General features: G+C 32.0%; 1 protein-coding gene across 3 annotated transcripts; it reads left to right on the top strand.

Annotated features, from left to right (window-relative positions):
* Positions 1–1,767: 1,767 nt before the first annotated feature.
* LOC138318200 (putative leucine-rich repeat-containing protein DDB_G0290503) lies at positions 1,768–25,498 on the top strand. 3 transcript variants are annotated; one of them, XM_069260385.1, is made up of 12 exons: positions 1,768–2,028; positions 2,610–2,747; positions 14,722–14,802; positions 15,118–15,517; positions 18,545–18,646; positions 21,388–21,522; positions 21,727–21,840; positions 22,609–22,779; positions 23,141–23,551; positions 24,075–24,263; positions 24,880–25,008; positions 25,252–25,498. In XM_069260385.1, the coding sequence occupies exons 3-12, from the start codon at positions 14,758–14,760 to the stop codon at positions 25,476–25,478; spliced, it is 1,923 nt and encodes a 640-aa protein (XP_069116486.1). In that variant the 5' UTR covers positions 1,768–2,028; positions 2,610–2,747; positions 14,722–14,757; the 3' UTR covers positions 25,479–25,498. The 3 variants fall into 3 exon arrangements, with proteins under 3 accessions (XP_069116486.1, XP_069116485.1, XP_069116481.1); XM_069260384.1 differs by having other exon boundaries at positions 2,610–2,864; XM_069260380.1 differs by lacking the exons at positions 1,768–2,028; positions 2,610–2,747 and adding an exon at positions 12,529–13,020.
* The last annotated feature ends 1,208 nt before the right edge of the window (positions 25,499–26,706 follow it).

Genomic DNA, 26,706 nt, shown 5'->3' with positions numbered 1-26,706 from the left:
CTATTTATGGTGTCAGAGAGTTGTTCAGCTTGTCTACATTTTCGTTGTGAAGTCCCAATTATCATAACTTTCGTTTTTTCTGTATTGATACACATTTTGTTTTCTTCACACCATTTTTGAACTGAATTTGCGTCATCATTAAGGTTGCAATTGATTTCTTCTTTAGTTTTTTCACGTGAATGAGCTGCTGTGTCATCAGCATACATGTTAATCATTAAACTGCAGACAAATAGAATAAAGTACGTAATGATTATTTTGTCAGAAATCCTGGGAATATTATAGACCATAAATCCCACTTGCTTATGCTGATAATTTTGTTTTCTGATTTAGTAAAATCCAACCTGAAATGCAGACTGCTATCGCTATTACCAAATCAAAATTCCCACTTCCCCATCTTAAGTTTCCACGACGTCATGCTCAGTAAAATAATAAGTCCATGGAAATAAAGCTGTCAGTGCAATTCCCACCTTTTAATCGATAGGTTCCATTTTTACGATATTCAACATTTAAAAGAAATTACAACTAAAATTATTATATGTCTGTGTTTTGCTCGCTCCTGATTTGCTGAAACTACACTTTTCCGCCACGATACAACACGATATCCACCAGAAAATTTGATATAAGATTCCAACACCCCCAGGTCGTACCCAAATATAGAAATCATGCATTGTGACGTTATGTAAAATGACATCACAATCACTTCACATGTTGATATAAGATTCCAATGTGTATATGATATAGAACAATTAGGTTTTTTCACGCACGTACGCACATACAAATAATGTGCATCGCTACATAACGTCAAAACGATGTCACGAAACACGTCTAAATATCACTACGCCTACGGGATATATAGGAGAATTGTGATTTCATAACTTTTTGTGTTTAGTAAAATTATTCAGTGTCAATCTCGAACAAATGAATATCTATATATACATAAAAAGATGATGAAATCGTGTTATGTATGTTTGTAAGTTTAATTCATAACATTATTTTATTACATGCTATGCCTATGATTCATTTTGCATATAATGATGTTAAGCTTTTGGTATCTTTAAAATGAAAATTTGAGTATTTTTATTAAGTATTGGTGTTACACCCTTTTCAAAGTTCATCGGGGTATGACAAAATTTTGTTTGCAAACTGTTTAGATCCGCGGAGCGAATTTTTTATAACCTGATAAAATTAAAAAGAAAATGCTCGTTATAACTTTTTTCGTAGACCATTTGATAAAAATAAAATACGTTTTAATATTCCACGTTAACATATTGTGGCGTCATGATGACATTGGATTTTCACGCCATTCTCGATTCTTCTTCATTGTTATAAGAAACAAAATTCGCCAATCAGAAAACCATATTTGGTATGAAAAGAAAGCAAATAAATTATTTTGATTTGAAGAAAGGGTCTTTTGTAACCACTTTGCCGCTATTTCAATTGTAAATACATATGTGTAATCAAAACGTCTATCTTTAGTCTATATTAATATGGTCTAAAAGCAACAGTCATCAATATCTTAAATACTTCATTACGTCAATTCTCTCCTTGTTGGATTAAATGAGAAGGCATGGGCAATAAACAGACCCAAACGTCTACCACCATTTAGCGCCTGTAATTTATTGGTATTATAACCAAACAATACGTCTATGAAATGGTTACATCATTGTAAATTATGATGACATTAACTGACATTAATCCGTTCTAGACGATAAAATATGACTTTATTTTGTATGTTCTTTATATTAATGCTTTACATGCAGAACATTTACTTTTGATTTGTTTATTTTGTTTACATAGTAATGAGAATGTTACGCAGTAGTGGTTTGGGAAAAACAATGGCGGATATCTTTACTAAGGATTTAACGAGAAGGCTAGATGGGCGATTCGACTCCAGATATGTCGACTTTTCAGTTGTTCATGGCGAGACTACAGCAAGTGTATTGCCTGGCGTTTTGTTCGTGATGTGTATGAACCAACCAAACCAAATTGCCAAACACATTCAGGATGCTGTTCTACTAGGAACAAAAGGTTATATAGACATCATTTATTGTTTAATGTTATATGTAAATACCTAAGAACAAACCACTGGATGTATAAGAAATATTTTAATATATAGGGATCTCATACCGAAACGAAAATATGAGTTAAATCATTGATCGATGACATAAATGATTTTCAGTGAACTATAAATAAAAAAATAATGCCGTAGAGTCATACGTTTTCCACAAAAAGACAGATTTATATGAATTTAATATCTGGTTTGATGCTATCTCAGTGAACTCATATTCAATTAAACAACCATATTGGTACCATGTACAGTGCCATATCAATTTACATGTAATACATTTCGACTTTGAGTGCCTAATGTATTTGACTGGATTCAAAACTTATTTCTAAATTCATGTTACTTTCAAAATATTTAGAAAAAAAAATACACAAAAGAAAATATTGAAAGAAACGACAGAATGCAGTGACTGAAATATCATTTTCTGTTACAGTAATGGGGTGGCGTATCTAGTGGTTAAGCCACTCGCTTTCGGCTTTCACCTAGTCGGCGGTGTTCGATTACTAACAATACGAATGATAAAAAAACGAAACATATTTTTCAGATCGGAGAGACGTGTATGTACTTGTAATCAGCAACACTACAAAGGAAAACCTTGCCCAATTGACCCCCACACGTGACCGAGTGTCCAGTGAGCTTCAGCCCAGTGGGATCATTGACATGGCGTTCAGTAGTGACAAGGGTCTGTACGAGTGTGACCTCAACGAAAGTGCTATCAACAGGATACAGGCTATCCTAAACAAACTATGAGTTTGTGTTGACAATGCCAAGTGTCCCAGAAATTAGATTGTAAATAAAGGTGACCTACTTACCAATCCAGCTCCTCCTTATAGAGATATTTTTAACATTGTTTCCAATTATCAATGATCACAGTACATAATGTTTATCAATATGATTTATCAAGCTGATGTATAAAGAATAAAGCTTGACTTGTTTAACCCCTTAAGGTAGCTCCATACTTTTGGGGAAACCCATGTATTTTTGTTCTAACAGGTCCTATTTTCTTGCATTTTTAAAATAAGCTTAAAATATGCCATCCGTGCAAATTTGCTGGCCAAAAATAGAAAAATTCTTAAAATTATGTTTTCTGTAATATTAGGGTGAATGTAGTCTCGATCCTGTTGATTTTTATGTCCTATATTTCTAAAGATAGAACAATAAACAAAACTCTTGTATTTTTACAAATGCTAACTAATTTTCGTTTTTTCCCGGGACCGTTTCTTTACGTAATTATCATGTTTTGCCATATTTTCGCCCCTTAAAAATCAATGAATAGGCCAAAAAGGAAATGAAAACCCATGTCAATTTCACAATATTTTTATATGATATGCCCAAGGTAATATATTTTTCAAATATCGTATAAAAACATGGGGTCCTCGATCAAATTTTTACAATTTTGTAAGCTTGAAGTTTGTTAGTCGCAGCCCTACCCCCTTTTTATCAAGTGCTTAGATGGGTCATATTTGAATATTTTTTGAAAATCATGCCTCAAAAAACATTCAACATCAGTTCATATGTTTTTGTGATATTATATCTGGTTTATGTCTGTTTGTTTTTTATGATTTTCTCTAAATTTTGTGTTTTAAGAAAATCCGTATGCGATTTTTATAGAATTCCGGCATTTCGGTCCGGACGGGTCCTCTCTTATCATTTATTGCGACAAAACGTTACTTCCGGTGTTTGGAAATCCATTTCCATTTACGACAGGGACCGCAAAAACCTCAGAGATATCATCTAATTTTCATTTCATTTCTTTTATTTGATTTATTTTATGATTTTAAACATTGAATATTATATGTAGACAATTTTCACTTATTGGAAAAATATCCAAGTGGAATATCGCAGCAGCTTCCGGTATAGTGCCATATGGATTGGCGCGGTTTTCAAAAGTATGGACCAACATTAACTCCCAAGAATTTTTTTGTGGAACTCAAGGAAATCCAATTTATTTTTCAAAGTGATTTTTCGCCCTTTTGCATCAACATATTTGGTAACAACCCATCTATATTTAGAAACTTCAGATCACACTCTTTTCAGATTTTGTATGAAAAATGTTTTTTGCGTTAATGTCGTTACCATAGCAACCGGAATTAGGGACTTTCATAAAAATGTTAAATTTCTTACATTTAAAGCTCTTAAGCCGATGAAAGTAATTTAAATGCTCATTTAACAAATTGAGTATATCATTGAATAAGAGATGAAATTCCCATTAGATGTCACATTTTCAATTTAGTTCTGGTTGTTACCATGGTTACCAAGAAATATCTAAAACCAATGATTTTTAAGAATGTTTTGATTTAGCGCTGTATCTGTCCTGCCTTAGCTGTAGCAAAAATGTTTTATATTAATATGACTGAAGGCAAGGCCTCAAAGGGCGCAGCCAGATGTTTCAGTAATCATTAATTATGCAATGTTAAAAATGTACAATTTATTGAAATAACGGAGCCGAATTTTCTTTTTATTTTTATTCAAATATTCACACTCTATCCTTGTCCCCAAACCCCTATTTGAGAAGGAAACTACCATTAGAGAAGGAAGACATTTTATTTCCGTAACAGATATTCCGTTTTTGGTCGAATGATTATATTGGAAGGTGGTCTAAATCACTTCAACGCTTACAAATAAAGAGCAATAGCACTGAGCTTCTGCCTGATGAAGATTATGTTTGTCGGATCATAAGAGCGTTTGAACCACTCGATTATATGATTAGCTTACTTCAAAGCATCATATCCATGGTGATTACCCATGATTCCCCTCCCTATAGGTATAAAAAATGGCGGCCGCAAACTGAAGCTGTTAGTGTGCAGGATTGGATTTTGAAGATTGTGTTTTTTCTTATATTTTCATGTACGTGTTACCTTAGAAGTGCTTCCCACTGTGCCCTTATAATTGTGGTTACCTTTCAACTTGCATATCGATTTTTGAAGAGAACATGGTAAAATTGATGACAAATTATTTATGTTTGGCACTAAAATGTTACCACGGCAACTGAAAGCGAGCCTACACAAAAATGCATTTTTTCTGCTTAAAGAAACATTGATATGGGTCTCCAGTCGAATGCAATATGGAAAGATATCTTATACTATGTTGTACAACGTTTTGTTTGACTCATTAACTGTTAACAACTATAAATATTTTATATTATTCACGGGTCTTATTATTTTAGATGGGGTTTTGAATGGCAATAATATTCAACGTACATGTATAATGTTCAATATCAATTCTTCCCTATTCCGTCATAGTATATGTAGTAAGCCGATAGTGTATGTGTTTCCAAATCAAGATGTCCAGATGAATAGGTTTACATAAGGATATAATCAAAATTGCAATGCAGTACTCTTCATATGTATACACCGCAGTAATTTGTTAGTTACCAAGGCAACTAATTTATCAATTTACCTAGTGTCACCTTTTTCTTGTACTTAGACACAAAAGTATCAATACCATCAACAGAATAATTGTTGACAAATCAACAGCTTGTAACAGTTAGGGACTTGCATGCATATGGAAACAAATTATATGTTTTTCCCGTACCTTTACTAAAACAGGAAAATAAAGCATATACGTACACATTTCAATGTTTCATAGGGTCAGATTTAGTATGCATGTGAATAATGCTCTGTCTCTATAGCTTTATACATGTAGCTAAGGAAAGGGGCTGCTTATTTATAGAACAGGAGCCCCCATCCACTAAATCCCCATATACATGTATACAAATGTACAAACATGTACATTTGTGATATATACAATTGTACTAGGATTTATAAGTTCCATATACGTCCTTGGTTTTTAGACACACTGCACCGTAATCATGTCTTGTCCATTTCATAGATACACTGCTGTATCTACAAACATATGCATGTACATTTGTATGTTCTCTTGACACATTGCATATATATATATATATATACATGTCGTCTACCACAGGCCTTATACACCTCTATTTTACGGCAATAATGTGTTTCACACATATGAGGTCTCCGTATATTTATAGAGCCAAAGGCCTGTGGTGTCTATGTACATGCACATGTGTGTTGTGACTTGTGTCCTGAAAAGAAGATGAAATATTCATGTCAGATTTGAAAATTTTACATTACTCTCATTTCAATAGACTTGGGCATATTAACAAGAGACAGAAAAACATACAGCATGAATAACCTTATTCAGCTATCGCAGATTTTTTTTGAATTTGATCCATATATCCATATCCATTCATATATATATAAAGTCCAGGTACAGAATCTCTTAAAATGTTTAAAATCAAAATGTTTAAAATTTAAAAAAAAATCACCATTCCAGTTTCCATCTTGATAACAAGATTATTCTGGTTCCAATGACTCTATTGCTAGACTAAGTGAAGTGATATATGATATAATGTCTATTATGTGGTGTTAGAGTTGGAGGAAACTCTGGTTACTCTGAGCTTCGGTTGCAAATCACATGTCTTTTTATGGTATCCTTTTCTTTTTCATTTCAACAAATTTTATTGACAAAGATGTTTCAAGTCAAATGGATTAAATAACAGGCAAAGCCTATATAAATTCTCTCCAATGTTGGCTATTATATTTAAAAGTTTTGAAATGAAAATTTTATAACAATTAAAGGGAGATAACTCTTTTGCATACTCCATTCACACATCACACATAATATAAATACAGCTATTATTTTATTACAAGAACATGTTATATACAATGACCAACAGTCCATGTGTATATATATACACTTGTCATTGCTCTCAATACTGTTAACTTTCTTGAAAATAATTGAAAACGTACAAGTATACATACTTTAATAGAAAATATGTATATGCTGTATATAGAACAAAACAAAGTAACAGTATCAAAACAACCATGCTCAACAAAATACTCCAAATATATATCTTTGTCAGAGGATAATTACAGTAGAATATATACAATATTATTCAAATGCTATATAGTGAACATTGCATAATTTTTGAAAAAAAAAATCAAATTTAAAAAAAAAAAAAATTTCAAAATATTATTTCAAAAGCTTGTCATGGCTAATTTAAATCATATAGAGATTAAAACGTCTTGATTTACCAATATATAGGTGAACATCATGAAGTAATTGTCTGTTTATAGTTTTGTCACAGTCAGGGTAGCCTTGAAGAAGAATATTGGTATCAATATGGTTATGATTTGCATAATTACTAATGGAGGTGAACAGGGAAAGTCTATGTTGATCATATAAAGGGCATTCGAGAAAGTAGTGGTATATAGTTTCATTTTCAAAAGAACAATCACAAGATGTATCGTATCATCAGATAAATGGTCAATATATAGGTGGGAATTAAGATTACTACACAAATTTCTAAGTTGAAAAAGAATAATATTAGCTCTTCTATCACTTTCTGTTTTAAAAATTTGGGTTGATTCAATTACAACTGGAACATCTTTATTAAGTTAGTGTTTAAAGGCTGAAAGAGAAGGAGAGTTAAAGAGATTGTTATCAGAAGTGTGACACATTAGTGGGATGAAACTATCAAAATAATTATTAGTTCTGCATATAGGTGGATTAAATATTCTTGTTTGTCTGAGAGCATAGCCATTATTGTTCTGGTTGTTAATGAAAGGATTTAGGACATCTTGTACGTATTGTGGTGATAGGTTATTTTGTACATCATTGTTAGTTTGTGTTTGTGTCTTCTTACTGATAGTGTTTCCCATCCAAGTTCTGTATAAAGTTTATTGTGAGATGTTCCAGACCTAAGTCCTGTAATAATTCTGGCTGCTTGTAATTGGACAGATTCTAAAATTTCTTTTGATTGTTGAGTGCAATTTTCCCATATAATATCTTCATATTCTAAGATTTGCCTTATAAATGCTGTGTAAATTTTAATTAATGACTGACGATTTACTTTATTTTTAATGTTACGAAGAATGTTTAATCTACTGTATGCTTTCCATATATGTTAAGGATGTGTTCTTTCCATGATGCATCGTCCTTAAGTGTAAGCCCTAGGTGTTTGTGTTCTGATGTGTCAGTGATTTGATTGTTTTGGAAGTTTATTGGGGGCTGTTTTTGTTATGTTTTCTGGAAAATAGTTCTGATTTGGTATTGTTAGGGTTAAATCTGATGTCCCATGTTTTTACCCATTCACCAATGTTAGAGAGGTCAGTTGTTGGTGCTTGAGCTGCTTGTGCTGGGTTTTCATCTATAATTACATACAAGGTTTGATATTAGTTGAAAGATTATCAATGATGTCGTTGATCCTTTTCTTCACAATTTAAATAATGTAATATCATATGTTTTTCTTGTACATTATAAATCCTCTGGGAATCAATTTCTGCAATTCTATAGTAAATAATGAAGAGACAGATAATTGTGGTACATGCTTGTAAACCTTGAACTGAGGGATTGATCAACTGCAAATTTGAATACCACAAATATATACATGGTCCATGTACACAGTACTTGTAAATCTTACCAGTTAAGACAAAACATATACATGTTAACACCATTTTAGCAATTTGAATGTGCAGTAACACTATGCATTGTACATCCACGTGTAGGGGTGAAATAGATTGTAACCACAACAGATATATGTACATTGTATATTGGTCAAATAATGTTCTAAATCAATAGAATTTATCTGTAAACTAATTCAGAATAACAGAATCTTTCAATTACCTATATTTATATTTCGTACCATGCTATATGTATGAAAGGATATATATAACAGTGCGTTTCATTCTTATGATTTTTGCACTAAAATTACAACCTGATAATATATTTTCTACGTTACCGTATAGAGAAATTCAAATATACTTACTCAACATATGTGCCTTCAATTCTAATGCAGTTACAGTATAATGTAGCAGTCAATTTATATTAATAACAACTGTTATTCAGGCTTGTATCATCAATAACGTCGATATCACTTCAAAGTTTGTTTGTTGAATATCATCAGAAAATGGGCCATATTATTTTGATAACGATTGTTACGATATATATCTGGTATATTTTTGTACAATTTATTATCTAGTCTAGTACGATGTATTGTATTGCAACACGTATTTTATACGAAGTTAAATACCGTTCCAACAAAAATCACTCCGGTGGCCCCCGGAAATTAGGCAAAGCATAGTCAACCGATCGCCGTATTGTAAACACTCAAAATGACCGAATGGAAGTATGTGTACACGACGATAATGTATATATATTGTTCTGGGGGACTCTTTAACTTCATCACATAACAAAACATTCACATGTTCATGATACAATGTATGTAACAAGTTCTTCCGTAGAAGTTCCTGCTAACATGAACGACACACTTTTGACTGGGCACGCCATTTCGTTTGGTCTGGAAAGTCACGTGATCGTCTAAGCATTGAAAATGGCGCGGTATGCATATTCAAACACTCTGAATATCGAACTTTTAATCTTTAATTTCTTTTGAACTCGGGACTTTTTTGGTGTGTAATTAGGGGAAAGTTGATAACTTGTTATAATATATGTACACTAATTTTCTTTTGCTGATTTACGGACCCTGAAAGATACGGATTATGCGGCTTTAAAGGTATCGGCTTCCAAATTTAAGAATTTCATTATTTCAAAGCAATTTGAAAAAGTGTCTCAAGTAAAATGTCTTTTGTGATACACAGGTATTCATTGAGGTATTTTTTTTCTATAAGAGAACATCTTTTTTGTTCTCGATTTAAAACAAAACTTATCCGACGACGAACATTCTCTTGAAGTATTCATATCTTTGATAATTTACACAAATTATTAATATTTTATTAAATCAAACCCCTTTACATACTTTGGTGCAATACTTGTAATGGTTAAGTCGTTATTTATAGCTATTGTTGTAATCATACAAATGTTTTTTTTTTTTTGTAATATTTTACTTATAGATACTGGCGAGAGGGTGAATTGTATAATATTTACGTCATATGTCTTATACTATGTACTATACTATATCTGTGCTTTGAAAGGAGTAAAAGACTATCTCTAATGTTTAACACATGGAGGATTTAGTAATTACAGTATACCAGTTTAAAACATGAAGCATGGAAATGATTTCATATATCTGCCTTTATATACAATATCGGTGCTTTGAAAGGAGTAAAAGGTTATCTCTAATGTTTAAGACATACATAGATACATAGATACATAGATTTATTCTGACAACATACATGTTAACATGTACAGGATTTTTTATAATCCTATAATAGTCAGCTCTTAGAAATTCACGGATTTATTTTTTCAGTGTATAAATACTTTAGTGGCTGATTTTTCCAATGTGAATCGAGTTCATATTCAAATTGCTTAACTGTCCTAGACTGAACAACATTTGATGGGAGACTGTTCCAAGTATTCACGACTCTATTCACGACATGGAAGATATAGTTATTATACCAGTTTAAAATATAAAGTCATGAAAAGATTTCATCATTGCCCTTCAGTTTGATGTTGCCTGAGAGATTTAGGAATCCATTTTTTTTTCAATATTGAATATTGTTTTGTCATGGAAGGTGCCGTGTTTCAGCCGTATTGGACGTCGCTCATCTGTTAAACTTCATCTCGTCGACTCGAATGCTTTTCACATTCATAGATGATAAAAATAAGTATGGTGGTAATTTGTGTGACGTTTCCGATGAGAAGATATATGACGTTTTCAGCTAGATACACAGCTGTTCACATCAGTTGTATGATATGATGATGCCAAAATAGTGCATGGATAGGATGGGGCATGTTAAATATATGTAATCATTTCATTTTTACAATTCGTTTTTGAAATACGTATATGAATAAATGTAGTGTAAAAGAGGTAAATGCAGTGAATTATCATCCATTGAATAGTGGTATTACTGACTCTCAAGTTTGGCCAGGGTTATGATTTATTAAATACGCGCAGGGCGGGAAAACGCTGTGGATATCGAACTAGGTACAAAGGTAATATGTGAGATATTATCGGGAATGCCTCAACTTATTCATCATTCGAGTTTTCCAAATGAGATACCAAACGTTATAATGTAAAATTGAAATACATTTTACAATTTAAAAATATAACCCAAAAGTTATTTAATCTTACGATAGCAGTTTCCTGGTAAGGAAGACGGCTCATGTTTCTTTCACGCAGAAGTTGAATGAAAACTTAAATGACCTTGACTGAAGTAACACTATTTGAATTTTAAGATATATACTTGAAATGTATATCTACCAAAATTATTTTCCTGATGTAGATAACAGAAAAAAATCCATTATTTCTATTAGTAAATAATTCAGCAAGTTTACAGCTTATTTACTGCTACTGTTATTTTGTATGTTACCTGTTTTGCAAAATAAAAATATTTTTCCTTAAATATTGATCGTGTAAAGTTATTTGACATTAAACATGGCTATGATGACAACATTTGTTGTCACCAGTGCTTTATTTACAGTATTGTTCAAGTACTTGATCTGACTGTAGATTCGTATACATTTTACTGTGCATTAGTTTGCCTGCAGGTCCGGGTAAACTAATATTCAGTAAAAGGTAGAGAGCAACATAGTAAACTGCATGGAACATTGTGAAACATAGACAGATATTTAACAAATAAATACAATTCAATTCAACAAATTACAAGCAGGAAATCGAAATATATAATTTCTTAATAAATATTTATGTTAAACTATGTTATTAACATAACAGTTATATAATGCGATATTTAATAATCAGAGAGTGAAATAGTGATCCATTATTAATAGAGAAGGATGTTGCGTGTTTTGACATAAGATATAATGTGATACTTTTCGTGTAATCATTATTATATATGACAACTGAAAAATATCTACGAAAGCCGAGTATCACGTAGAAATATAATACGTTTGGAATAACGAGATAATTAACTCGAAATAACGAGTTGATATGTAAGTTTATACATATATAGCAAAAGTATACGTATACAAGTAAACACATTAAACAAGTAGATTCTACACCTTCACACAAAATAAACATATATGTATATGCGTCTGTTTGGAAAGGTGTCACAATGCTACGAGGACCTGTGCGTATCTATGCTATGCACATATGTAATTTTTCTAGATATTGATTAAATTTCTATTTATTTCTTATGCACCTATTAATTGAAAAAAATGCATTAAAACAGACGTTATGAATGAGTATTGAAATTATACAATAGTATTCTACGGGGTTTGTTTTATATTGGTCTAAAAACAAGACACTATTGTCTCTAAGGTTTCGATACTTGGAATTAAAACTAAGATATTCACACCAGTGGATGCCCCATTATTTTAATTTTCTCCGAGCCTCCGGTTTCCTCACACTCAATGGCTCCCAAGAGCTTAAATTGTTCATACATAATATATATATTATTCAAATTTTAAAACATCTACGATAACCATATTGATTACGATATATAAGTATTATAAAACACATAGTCGAAGGTTATTCTATTTAAAGATACCTAGATTGTCCGGGAGATGATATCGGCTGGCTGGTTAATAGTTCCATCATCCAGGATGATATACGATCTTCTTATAGTCCCTACAATTAATTGAATTTGGCAGTTAGGAGTATGTACATTGCTTGACAGTCTGCTAGATAGGTGAAGTGGGTCAGAAGTGGTATTTAACAGATTGTAATGGAGTCTTAACATCATGCTATCATAATGCTGGTATTATGAACAAAATGAAAACAACCCAATTCATGTGACACTGGGAAAGACGAGAGTGAATATAAGACGTCAAAAAGAATCAATCGGCATATTTTTTATCCAATTACAGTTTCAATAATTTCAAATGATTGTCATATATAGTTCCATGTTGCTAAAACGAAAATAGAAATAACATATAGGGGAATTCCCGGTCTATATATAGCGCCAAGTAAGACGTAAGGTCAAGCAGATGTTTATCATAACTGGAAACGAAAGTAGTATTTTAGATAAGTGCACTTTGCATTCAGGAGAGGCCTTATTTCGAGTGAACAGGTATGTGTTCTATATTCTAGTAGTGAAAATGATGATTAACAATACAAAACTAGACGTGATTACTTTAATCATACCATGTGTCTTGGTGCTCTAAATTATGTGGTGAGAAAATATTGGGTGTTTCCACATTGCTCGTTCGGCTTTTGTAACACAGTATGGCATTATTATATACATTATATATATAATTATGTTTTTTTCTTTTCGAAAACATATATTTCGAGATAGTATTCGGATAATGTTTCAATGTTACATGCCATTAGCTGTTCATATAGAAGTTGTCAACATGGCAGTACGAACAAACTTTGGGTTACATGTCTATAGTGTAATTATATGTGCATTTTACAAGTGTCTCGTTATGGTTTCAAACAGCGCTTTTGATATGCAGTTTAATTGTTCAGCCATTACTATTACCTTTTTGAAAACTCAACCAACGAACAATTGGTTATTGAACAGAAACGAAAGTTACACGTATACAATTGATAAACCGAAAGTAAATGTACTCCCCCATTCATAGAGCTTTATGCACAGTATGGCTTTAAACATCCCCTGAAGAGCAGCTGTAGCTTCGAAAGCGCTAGGGAACGCAGATTTGTTTTGATATTTGTTCTTTCATATTTCATTCCATCTCAAGAACAAACTAAATTTATTTAAGGAATAGATTAATATTTTGTTGAGGTTAAGAGGGTATAATGATAATGGAGCACGTGTAAATTATGTAACCCTAGCCTGGGGAAGCCGGGTTACATAAAATTTACACGGGCTCCATTATCATTATACCCTTATAACCTCAACAAAATATTAATCTATTCCTTATATCTACAGGTAAATGAATATTATTCATTCTCGCAACAGTTGCATATTTTTTTTTATTAAAATAAACATATTTTTCTCTCCCGTCATCGTCAACGAATTCGATTGAACAGCTAATTGGAATCGAGTCATTCATATGTTCCCACCAAAAGTGGGGTCATGACCCCACGTTGCAACGCCAGCGACTATTTTCGTAACAATAGAATCACCGCACGTGTTGTACTATCATTATACACTGATAATTACATGTATAATACTAGAAAGCATGGTTATTGAGTCTATGTCAGTGCAAACTGTAAATATTTATATATTTTTATATATATTGTTCTTTTCGAAACATTGGATTACAAGTCTATAATTAATATGCATATTTCACAAGTATGTCGTTTATGATTTCAAAGTAACGCTTTTAATATACATGTTATGTATAGGTACTATTAGATTTTTGATAACACAACCAACGAGAAATTACACAGAGGTACACGTGTACGATTGATAAACCGAAACTAGATTTCTCCCATTCATAGATTCGATTGTACTCTACGCATACGAATTTGAGAATAAGAAACAGTTAGTATAGGTAGTAAAATTTACCAGAGTGTGTATAACTGGAGGAGGTTAGTAATCACCTAAATCATATTACTAGTTGGACAACACTGATTACTACCGTTGGGACATTTTTCCTTTGAAAGACATTTTTCATATATCTAAACGACGCTACGACGTATAGAGGACAATATTTTGAAGCATTCTACCACAAACTTAAGACTTTGATTTATGTTATCAAGTTAAAACGCTTATGAAGATATTTGCTATTCCTTTTTAATTCCTATTTCGAGCAACATTGGAATAAAATGGTTCTTATCATATTTATTTGTATATGATTTACAGCTATACTGACGTCTGTGAGATGTAGAATTCGTAACAATGGCTTCACAAATTACACAAGAAGACAGTACCAATTATATAAGAGTGAGTTCATGGTTATATAATTTATTAGATATTCTAGTAAACAGTGCTGTTATCCAGATTTATGAAACACAATGTATATCAAGCGTTGACAAGACAAAAGTGGGTTGTTCAACGTTTACCTGATTTTGCGTTTTGTAATACAAATAATTTTGAGAACAGCAATGGATTTTAAAATAGAATAAATGAATTGTGTTAAGTTAATTTTAGATAATACTGCAATTTTAATGAACTAATTTGTAAGTGAAAACAAGATTATTTGTCAATTGTTGTTGACGTTGAATTATATACCTAAATCATATTTTTTATCCATTTTAGGCCGTAGAAGAAGAAATTACAGAATATTCACGGCTACTCCGGGGAAGTCTTACAAAAGTGCGTAAAATAAAGGTCGAGGCAGAGCTAAATACCATCAAAAACAACATTTGGTCTAAAATGTGTCTACATTGTAGACAAAATGTACTTTACTTGTCAAGAAATCAATTAAATTGTGAAGAAACTGTGAAACAAAATGAAGTGGTATCTCATCCCCTAACAAATCCTGATGATATTGATAATTACAAACATCAAATAGAAACATTAAAATATAGAATGAAGAAAAAGGACCAGAAACTGAGATTGATAGAACACAAACCAAAGCTAAAATCTACCACCACCACAGATTCATCAAGCGATACAGACCATCAAGACAACATTGATATCTTAACAGATGAGCTTGGTAAGTCATTGATGTTTATTTATTTCTTGTTAAACAATTAAGTAAAAAGTTTTGTTTTCATAAGTGAACCTTTACGAAATTTTACCAAAATAATGAGCTTATTAACTCATAATATTGTAATAATATATCGGGAATAACGTTATCGTTCTTTAAACTTATTTTTTTAATTCATTTTCTTTTTATTCATTTTTCAAAATATAGTACATGACATACAAAAGCAACACACAATAAGACAAAAAGACAATTACAAAAGATGTGAAATTATGTAATTCTAATCTGAAAAATTGATTATTATTACTCTATAAACTCTTATAAAGAGGCAATTTGATGAGGCATGAATATAAGAAAATCATGATGGAAAAAACACTATAAGGTGAGTCAATTAATGTGGTTAAGAATTTGTTATATACTATTCTATTATGGCCCTTTCCAGAGGGAACTGTTCTCCTATAATGTTGTCTGGCGAGGTATAGTCCCCGAGTCGAAGACGAGGGGACTATACCTCGCCAGACAACACTATAGGAGAACTGTTCCCGAGGGAAAGGGCCATAATATATTTAGTACGTCACATGACATTCATTATGACGTCATATATTTGGTCGCGTGTTCATTCCCGGGGGACTATACTTTGGTATAGTTCCCGTAGTCAGGTATAGTCTCCCGTAGTCAAGAAGGACAGGGAACTGTCGCAAAATAGACCATGGCTGTTATCCAATCGCATTCCTAGTAATTATCATGTGATGTACTAAATGCATATAGTCTATGTGTAGTAGTAGGTATAAATGTGAGATTTTATAAAAATGGCAATCAATACACACAATGGAGAACAAAATAAATAAATAAATACATAAATAATAATAATAATAATAATAACACACACAATAAAACAATTAGGACATAAGCAACAAGAGACAATGTTGGCCAGTAATGTCAGTTAGCTATATAGAAATAAATGTTTTATTTTAATTTATATTTTTCATAACTGTAACCATTCGTTTATTTGAGTAGTTATCTGAAATTCATATTTGTTGTAAATGGTCGAAATAAGACTTTTTAGCGCTGTTAACTTAATTTGATATGGGTTTTTAAACTGGTGAGGTTAAGGTCAATTTTCAAACATTTGCTTTTATATATTTAGTGTTTTATTGTCAATAACATTACATTGTGTATTTGGAACTTTTTGTGACCATTTATTAGTTACCAATAATGAACTCTGCTTTAATCTAAAGTCGAGATTCTTTGTTATGATATCAATTCTCAAGTTTTCAATTAAGTTAGAGACTTTTTCACAATCCCATAACATATGTTTGATTTACCAATTTAAACAAGAAAGGAAAGGAGTTTGTTGTAAGGATTCTATGATAAATTATATATGGAAGCCATTGGAGATTGGAATTAGAAGTAGAATTAAAAGGAGAGATGTTTATTTTTTTCCAAGATTCTTCATCAAAGTTGAAAGATGATTTCCATTTTCTTTGCGCAGTGGGTTTTTGAGTATTCCTCATTTATATTTTATTAATGTCTTTACCATCTTTATTTTTTCAGGATCGGCTGGGCATGTTTGGTAAAAAGATAGTTTTTTCAACATCAAAAGCTTGTTTATTTTTTTGGATAAATTCATGAGCTGTTTTTCAATCCCTGGTAATTTAAAAAAAATTGTTCGAATACCATAATTTTCTCTAAATTCCATCAAACTTTATAAGGACTTGTCTGTTTTCATAATATTATAAATATATTGTACACCCTTTTAATACCATTTTTGTAGACGATATCTTTCCTGTTAATCTTTATATTAATGTTACGTCATAATGGATTTTCAGAGATGTTTGTGATATAAATATTACTCGAGATTATTGTTTTACACCAGGATTCTAAGACATCACTCAAAAAACCATTTGTTCAATTTTGTTATAATTCTTTCAATTTCTCTATTCCAGTATTTGGAATAATATGTTTGTCAAAATAATTTTCCAATACGGAACTCCAGTTTCCTAGTTTGGTGTATATTCGTCTTATCCAAGTTGTTTTCAAAGCTGTTATGTAAGACTCTAGGTGAATCATTTTGAGCTCTCCATCTAATTATTCTTTAAAAATTATATTAATTTTAATTTGGTCTGGTATTCATTCTATAGATATTTGAATAATAAAGTATTTATTTTTTGAGGTATGTATCCTCAGGATTAGGAAGAGAAAGAAACAAATGATTGAACTGGAAAATTATCAAAGTTTTGATTATAGTAATTTTGCCAATAGATGTAAGTGTTCTTTTTTTCCAATATATATGAGATTTAAGTTTAGCAAGTTTTTATCAACGTTCAGTTTGATGATTCTGTGAAGATCAACATAGTACTCTATACCTAACAATGCAAATTTTGCGCAACCCCATATTAAATTGAATTCAATGGATAAGCTATCTTCACTGTATTTTTTTGCTGCGAATCCATACTACTACTACCTGGGTCTTTGAGAAGTTCATTTTAAGGCCAGAAATTTTAGTTAAGTATGTAACATTTCTAAAAGTTTCATCTAACGATTTGTTTGTGCCATCTGATATAATAGATGTATCATCGGCGAATTGAGAAAGCAGTATCTCTTTATCCTGGACATTAATTCCTTTTATATTACTATCATTTCTTAGAATCATAGATAAAATCTCTGCACATAGGATAAAAATATATGATGAAAATGGGTCTCCTTGACGGCATCCACGATCAATTTTTAAGTAGTTCGACAAATAACCCTCTATGTTTTCTGTAGATTAATTATTATTTTGAAAAAGTTTTATCAATTTTAAAATTTCAAAATTGAAGAATTTTAAAGTTTTTGAAATGAAATTCCATCAAACTGAGTCGAGAGCTTTCTTGAAATTTATATCAGGAGTGAAAGACTAGGTAAATTTTTGTCTTCGGTTGCATAATGTCGTATATTAACCACGCGTCGACCTGAAATAAAACCTGTTTGGTTTTTACTACATATATTCATAAATCTTTAAACTGAAAAAGTTCCTAAACCAATTTGTATTTCCAGACGAAGCAGTCGGAGATATTTTGAAGCTTCAGAAAGAAAATGAAGAATATCTTAAAAAGATAAAACAACTGAACAGCACATATGATAAGTTAAAACGGAAAGGTAAGTCTCTAATATATTAAGTTACGGTTGAAAATAAAATAATAATGTGTGCATTCAGTTTGCAACGCTTTCAATATTGTATAGGAATGAATTTATATATATATATATATATATATTGAATAACATTAAATTCTCAGTGTCCGGTAAACATATAGAAAAATAAAAAAAATGAAACACGTTGTTAGTTTAGCATTAGCGCTTTCATCATGTTCTTCAGATGCTTAACAACATAAAATGACGTCATGACAGTATAGTCATTGTGTATTGTGACGTCATATTAAGGGAGGTAATTATACATATAACAATTGATTTAGAATGTTCTGGAGTGGAATTTGAAAGATTGACCTTCTGTAATGTAGTCGCAGGTTCCACATCGTGGGTCCATACATTTTCTTACGGTGAAATTTTCTTCGGTTTGGAAGTTAGATTTACATAGTACTCTCTTCAGATTTTTGGGTTGGCGTTTACTATTGATGAAGGTTGTGTTTTTCAGCACTCTCTGCATATGTATATCTGCTTGGAGTACATTGTTTAGTTGGCGTACTGTTCCGGTTATGTTTTTATTCCGTGGATTATGTGTGGTTACTAATGGTAATATTAAATAATATTAAGTAATATTTGCGGAAAGAAAAGGTTTACTATATTTCCGTTCTATAAAATGTTAAATAATAATACCATCCAAAGAAAAGAACAAGAAAAACAATTTATTAGAACTCTGAAACCGAAACTGAATCGTTTGTTGTAATTGTATAAATCAATTGTTATATGTATAATTACCTCCCTTAATATGACGTCACAATACACAATGACTATACTGTCATGACGTCATTTTATGTTGTTAAGCATCTGAAGAACATGATGAAAGCGCTAATGCTAAACTAACAACGTGTTTCATTTTTTATATATATATATATATATATGCAGGATTTGAGTTAGTTTATCGCAATTGGCAAAATATTGTAACGGTATACAATGAAGTGCACCACGGCGGAAACAGAGAGGGTTCGTTTCGAAGGAAGTTTCGCGGAGGGAGATTGTTACACTATTCCGGAAATTTCTTTGATGTGGTCACAGACCCCGTCATAGGTAACCTTCTCCTAATCACCGACATTCTGTCCACTTACAATTGCAAATCAATGGCGCCTTTTGATTTGTCAGTCACATTTTAAACTTGTTCTGTTGAACCTTTGATTGACATTGAATTTCATCAGGTTCATATTATATGTAAAATTTTAAAAATCAAAATCGCTTGTATGTACCACAGGCGTTTGGCTCTAAAGACATTTTCTATATATATATATATATATGTGTATATATAATACTGTGCCAGTATATTATAAAGTGAGAAAAATGTCTATAAAGCCAAACGCCTGTGGATGTACCGTATAAGTACAATTCGATATATTAATACCTCGGCAAAGCTAACATATGATTATTCACATTCAAAAATCGAATTATGGATATATCACCAAGGATTTATAAGCGAGACCACGTCCTTGATATCACATATTTATGACTCTTTCAATTGTTTATAATAAGGATATTCTACCCGAGGGTCACAAAAAACTTTCTAGATATAACATTGTCTTTCCTTTCTACTTTCAATTTCCCGTTTGATCTATGTTAAACCATATGGGTAATATGAGACTATGTACTCCAATCTGGTCAAGCGTATGAATATATAACGTTTCAACCACGTCACTGACACGGTATACAATGTATACTCACGCCTATACATAATGGTAAAATATTTAAAAAGTGGTTTCAAAGTTGTGCGATCTTTGAAATCCAATAGTGTCATCGTGTTGACAAAAAAGCATATATTGAAAAATGTCATAGCATAATTTTCATTTGTTCGCTTGTTTCAAACCGTTTTGTGTTCAGAACTATGTTCAGAACGCAAGCGGAAAATGGAAAGGATATACGTTTATAGTTTTGAATTTGAACTTTTGTAATGGAAATATAAGTATTTAATTGTTACCAGATTGGACATACAGTTGATATGAATCCCATCAGTCAGAAAGATCATATTCATGGCGCCCTAACGGGCACTATTCTATTTATCTTCCTTCCATATATACACATACATCATCCACCCAACATTTGAATTGCTATCTCCTTGATCATCTCTGCATTCTCGCTAAGATAATCACTTATAACTTATGCCGATAAATTGATTGTAGTCTAGAGTGAAGATTGATCTGTAGGTACGAACCCCTCCATTTCTTTATAATCACAGTCTAGACTACGGTTGAATTGTAACGTTTAACTTTCACCGCGTCATCAACTTTCAAACTGGCTTAGGGCGACAGCCGCCATAATGCACCATAACAAAATTTACTGATCCCCTATAAAGTGATAGGGGGTCATCATGTGACAGCTCTCAGCCAATCATTTGGGGCATTTATGTCCGTTGTGCGATAATATTGCTTAATATATGCTTGTTAATATAATGTCAGTTTTTGTATTATTCGGAATTTCTAATTATTTATCGATTAAATAATTCATACTAGTGAATTTCATCGGGATCTCATTTGATGGTTAATGATCGTTTAATACAATACTTAAAGTAAATATTCATTTCTATAGTTACAAACGATGTATCAGCACGTATATAATAACTTTTCACGATGTAATGGAATAGCATGAAACGATGTACAACTAAAAACGAACATTTGTGAGCTTTACAATGAAATAAAAAATAGTATGTCTTCAAAATAGATGCATCATGTCTTTTGAAGTGAAAAATGAAAACAGTGGACATGGCGGAGACATTTCAAAAGTAACGACAAAAAGACATACAGCACAGAATGAGGGAGATTTATCACTCACAGAATTTATCAAAAATGATATGGACGGAAGAGAATGGGACGTTGGTGAGTCGTTATCTACAATAACGATCATTATTCTTACGCGACATCAAGTTTGAATTGAAACAATCAATGTACAACACAATATAAAAATGTAAAATAAAAGCCTCATCTTCTTCACAATTAGTTTTATTTACACCTTGATAATAGCCCATCGTTATAACAAAATCATGGATGGATTGATATGGTAGAATACGCCATCTTTTACAGTGTCCAGGACTGAGGCGCGATTGGGGCTCAAAGAGTCACAAGATCAAGGAGAGTTGACCAATCATGAGATACATGAGCTACAACAAAAGTTAGATCGGTCCACACAGGAACTTGGTAAGACATCTCAAACCTAATCACAGTATCGACAACCGAGTATATATCAATATTATGGCCATTTTCTTCTTCAGGTGACTTTCGAAACACTATATTTCAGTAATAAAGAAGCTGCTTCTAAAATTATCTAGTGCCATTAGCCATCTCAGTTCTTTCACATTGAATTTGTTATCGATAAAGTTTGCCCCTTCCCCCATACAAAAATGCATACATTATAATAATGTATTTAATTTATATCTAAAAATTCGCCATTAAATTGTTATGAATGTTCAAAACCAGCGAAACGATCCGTTTCATAAAGTATTACCTTTCATAAAGGTTACATTACTTTAAATTTAGGTAAAATTAAACGTTGTTTAAAGTCTCGACTATCTTTATGGTTTATTTGAGAAACAACATTCTCGAATATTAGACAGACATGATAATACGTTTGATATATGATAAATTTGATATTAAGTTTGATGTATTGTTTTAAGAATGCAAATTATAATGGTGAGATGGGGCCGTTAAAACTGCCAAGATTTTACATTTGCATGATTGATGCATTCTAAAATATTTGTCGTGGCAGGAGAAAACACTGCACATGAAAAATATAATTAACTGCATCATGAATGTAATAAACATTCAAATACAATATAATAACATGATGATATGTTAGTCATAGAACAAAATAGTTCTTTCAAAACCAGATTGATTTGTATTGGCGACATGTAATACATTTCTTGACAGTGTATTTAAAATTAATGGTTTGTATTTTACTGCGCCAAGAGGAAAAGCAAAGCATCATTAGCAAGGCTCAAAAAGAAAACGAGGACATGAACAGGGAGATATCGGAGTTACAGGAAGAGAAACTGATGCTACAGGATGCCGTCATGTTTACAAATGAGCTTGTTAAAACAGTTCAGGAATCACTACATCAAGACTTCAACAACAAGCTCGGTAAGCTAATTAACCCATTGTATAATTTAAGAGGGAACGCTTCACACTATAATGTTCATTTCTTGTGGTATCATTTGATTCATATAAAGATGAAGTGATCTCTTGCATTTGTCTAGCTTAAACCAAAACTGATGGTGAAAGAAAATCACTTCTAATATTAGTAATAATAAATTGGAAATAAAAAGTCGATTGCATGGTTTTTGTATATTTTTGATTGCGTTCCTTTTGCTTTGTTACGGTGATCCAGCTATGTACAGTTTTTTCAGTCTTTGTCTCTCCTTCCAAACAACAATGTATTTGTAAATATAAACGGGATATGTAGTACATCATAATCTGACATTTTTTTTTCTGTTTTTTAAAGACGAGAAACAGAGAGAGATTGATGAACTTCGAACTGAAAACAGACAAGTGACAGATATATCGGAGTTAAAGACGGAGAAACAGGCATTACAGAGGAAGTTAGATACAGCCGATGAGGAGATGAAATCAGTAAAAGAGAAGCTACAGCAGGAGATGGTCAATTTAACAGGAGAACTGTCGGAGTTAAAGACGGGGAAACAGGCATTACAGAGGAAGTTAGATATAGCCGATGAGGAGATGAAATCAGTAAAAGGGAAGCTACAGCGGGAGATAGACAATTTAACAGGAGAACTATCGGAGTTAAAGGTTGAGAAACAGACATTACAGGGGAAGTTAGATACAGCCAATGAGGAGATAAAATCAGTAAAAGAGAAGTTACAGCAGGAGATGGACAATATAACAGAAGAACTCGGTAAGATATATTTCTAATATATATTATGGAATAACTTTAATAGAAATCTGTTGAAGCGTTCATTTTTAAAATGTAATATGGAATAAGATTGACATAGGAAAACATGTAGTAGAGCAGAAGGTTTTATATCGGTATCCTTCCCTTTGATTTTGTAAAAGAAAGAAAGAAAAATTACTTTAACATAGTCGGTAATAGTAACAATCGATTGAGATTTATATGTGTGTTCATTATTCAGCTACGTTGGAAATAATCAAGTGTTATAAAGATATTTATTTTTCAACATTGTTACCACTGCTCTTAAAGCTGACAATGCCAGTTAAAACATGCATTTCGAATAATTAAAAATCTAATGACGTAAATGAGAAACTCATCAGTTATTACGTTGCCATTCGTTTGCTCGAGATCTTGCTATGACCAACCCCTTTATCAGAATAGATCATTCATTTGCATTGTCAGCTTTAAAATGCATTTATTATGATAATGCTAATGAAATAATGTTTCTTCATCTGATTTCATTGAACAGAAAAAAAGAACGCTTATATTAAACAAATTGAAAAGAAGAACGAGAGTTTCGTAAGGAATATTTCCGAACTGCAGGAAGAGAGAAGATCAATTCTAGAAGAAAAATCATCCGTGGTGAGCGAAAATGATGAGATGAAAAGCAATATGATGAGTCTACATAATGACATCGATAGGCTGAAAGGAGAAGTAGGTAAGTAGATCGTGTATAATCAAGATTGATGTTTCTATTTTTCGATTTTCCGCTTTATGTCAATGTTTAATGCTTGGTGGAAAAACAGTGTTTATCTACATCACAGTGTACTGTACATTATTTGTAACAACCTTTTAATGATCTCGATTCATAGATGTTAATCATTGAATGTCGAACACCATAACTATATTATCCTCGCGACAATCCCCATGACACCATATAGTTTGTATAGGGACCTGTTTAGATTTACAATATACACAGGCCATATAAATAATTGCCATATAATGAAGTGTTTACTTTCTCCTAAAACACCTTTTTTGCTCTTCACACAAACCGGCGCATCTTTTATGTACATCTGAAGAAAACTTGTCCATCAAAATAAATGACTTGTATTCTACAAATAGAAATTTTACACCAAATTCAGTTAGTCAATTTATCTTCACGTAAAAAATAATTTATTGAAGAGTATCATCATGTTAATAGATGTAATTGAATATGAATGTTGAAGACGTCGAATATCTAACCAGTCAAAATGAATACATTTTAAAACTAATTGACAAGTACTGATTGCACATTATGACTGTCAGTAAAATATAGACTGTGATTTTTATTAAAGATGAGAAAAAGAGCGAAATTGATCAAGTTCGAAAGGAACATGTAACGGATGTATCGAACCTGAGACGGGAGATTAAGACATTACAGGAAAACCTACAACAGGAAACAGCCAATCTTATAGAAGAACTCGGTAAGATATGGTCTGCTTATATAGTTTATATTATGTACATAGCATTTATGTAGCAGCTGTTTTAAATGTACTTTGTGCTACTCGAGTAATGTAGTTAATTTCATTTTCTAAATAAATGATTTGTCAGTCATATTCTTTTCTCATTGAGTTTTCGTGATTTCAAATCAACCACTGGTCAAGTACATGTACTATTGACTTTAAGGACTGTGTTGATGATTAAATGTTACCATTACATTTTTAAAGAGAAAAATAAGGCACATATCGAAAGAATTGAAAACAAGAACGACAGATACGTACGGGATATTTCCGAACTGCAGAGAGAGAGAAGAGCGCTAAAGGATGGACGAGATTCCCTGGTTAGTCAAAATGAAGACATGAGATCCAACATTAAGGACCTTCAAACTGACATCGATAAACTGAAAGGAGAACTCTGTAAGTTTACGTATTTAATTGCACTTACTGTATATTAATATATTCAGGTGACCTGTACGTTTATGACATGGCGCATAATGAGAGCGTGAGTTTATTTTTTCCCGCTAGCACTACTAGGCCCTTTTTCATCAACATGTTGTAATGTAATATATAGAGGTTACACAACGAGTGGCTGTTGGATATGTAATTTATTCCACACGAGTGAGAAAAAAATAACTTACGAGTGTGGAATAAATTACATATCCAACAACCACGAGTCGTGTGACCTGTTTCTACCACAATTATATCCGCTTTTAGCCAATAGAAATACGACGAGGAAAAGTACGCTATCCAACAGCAGTTTTCGCGTCAAGCGGCGATCACAGCATAGCATGACGTCACTCGATTATTGATGACGTTGACAAATGATGACACGACACTCAGAAAGACGTAGTTCGGTCAAAGTTCACCGTGTCAGCCAATCAGAATGCGTACAGAGTTTATACCACGTGTGGTATAAACAAATTGTTAATCAACAGCTGCATCGTTTATTTGATACCCTGAGAGTTGAATAACACTGACTATTGTGGTAGAAAATATAATATCTTTCATTTGAACTCATAAAATAAGCTATTCGGCCAGTGTCAGACTTAAAGCTACTCGTGTATGTACATGTATACGGTCAGTTATCTGCACACATGTTGGTCATATCATCAGGTCGACTGAATTACCATATATGAAACAGACAAAATTCCTGTGCGAGTTATTCCCCTTGTAGTCATGCACGTGATTTGTACGCATATTGGTCAATGGAAAGTGTGATTTATGAATGGGATTCGTTTACTACGCATAGCAACGCGTAGTATTTTCAGGGGGCACTGTCTTTAATTTCCCCTGCGAACCACAATTTTGATGATTTAATTTTCAAATGAAATCAACCGTGTATATTAATAATATATTAGCATTTTCACCGCACGCCGATTTCGGGAAATTCGGCGTTTTTTTACAATAATGATTTAAATCTACTGTTTTATATTACAGCTAATGCAAACAATCAGTACGTTATCAGACCTTTCATTTCAACTACAAACAAACTCCATAAACAAATGTTGAAGTAATATAAAAAATACATAACAAAATTTATTTGTCCCAAATATTTTGATTTTTGTTTCATTTTGAAGATACATTCACCGCATATCGTTTTCCAGAAATATAACATTTTGGAAAGGTATTTGAATTCAGAGTTTGTGATAATCACAAACATATATTAGAGAGGCAGATGTGCCT

Source organism: Argopecten irradians, chromosome 3, assembly GCF_041381155.1.
Source record: "Argopecten irradians isolate NY chromosome 3, Ai_NY, whole genome shotgun sequence".
In the NCBI taxonomy this organism is placed as follows: domain Eukaryota; kingdom Metazoa; phylum Mollusca; class Bivalvia; order Pectinida; family Pectinidae; genus Argopecten; species Argopecten irradians.
This window is presented reverse-complemented; position numbering and strand designations above follow the sequence as displayed.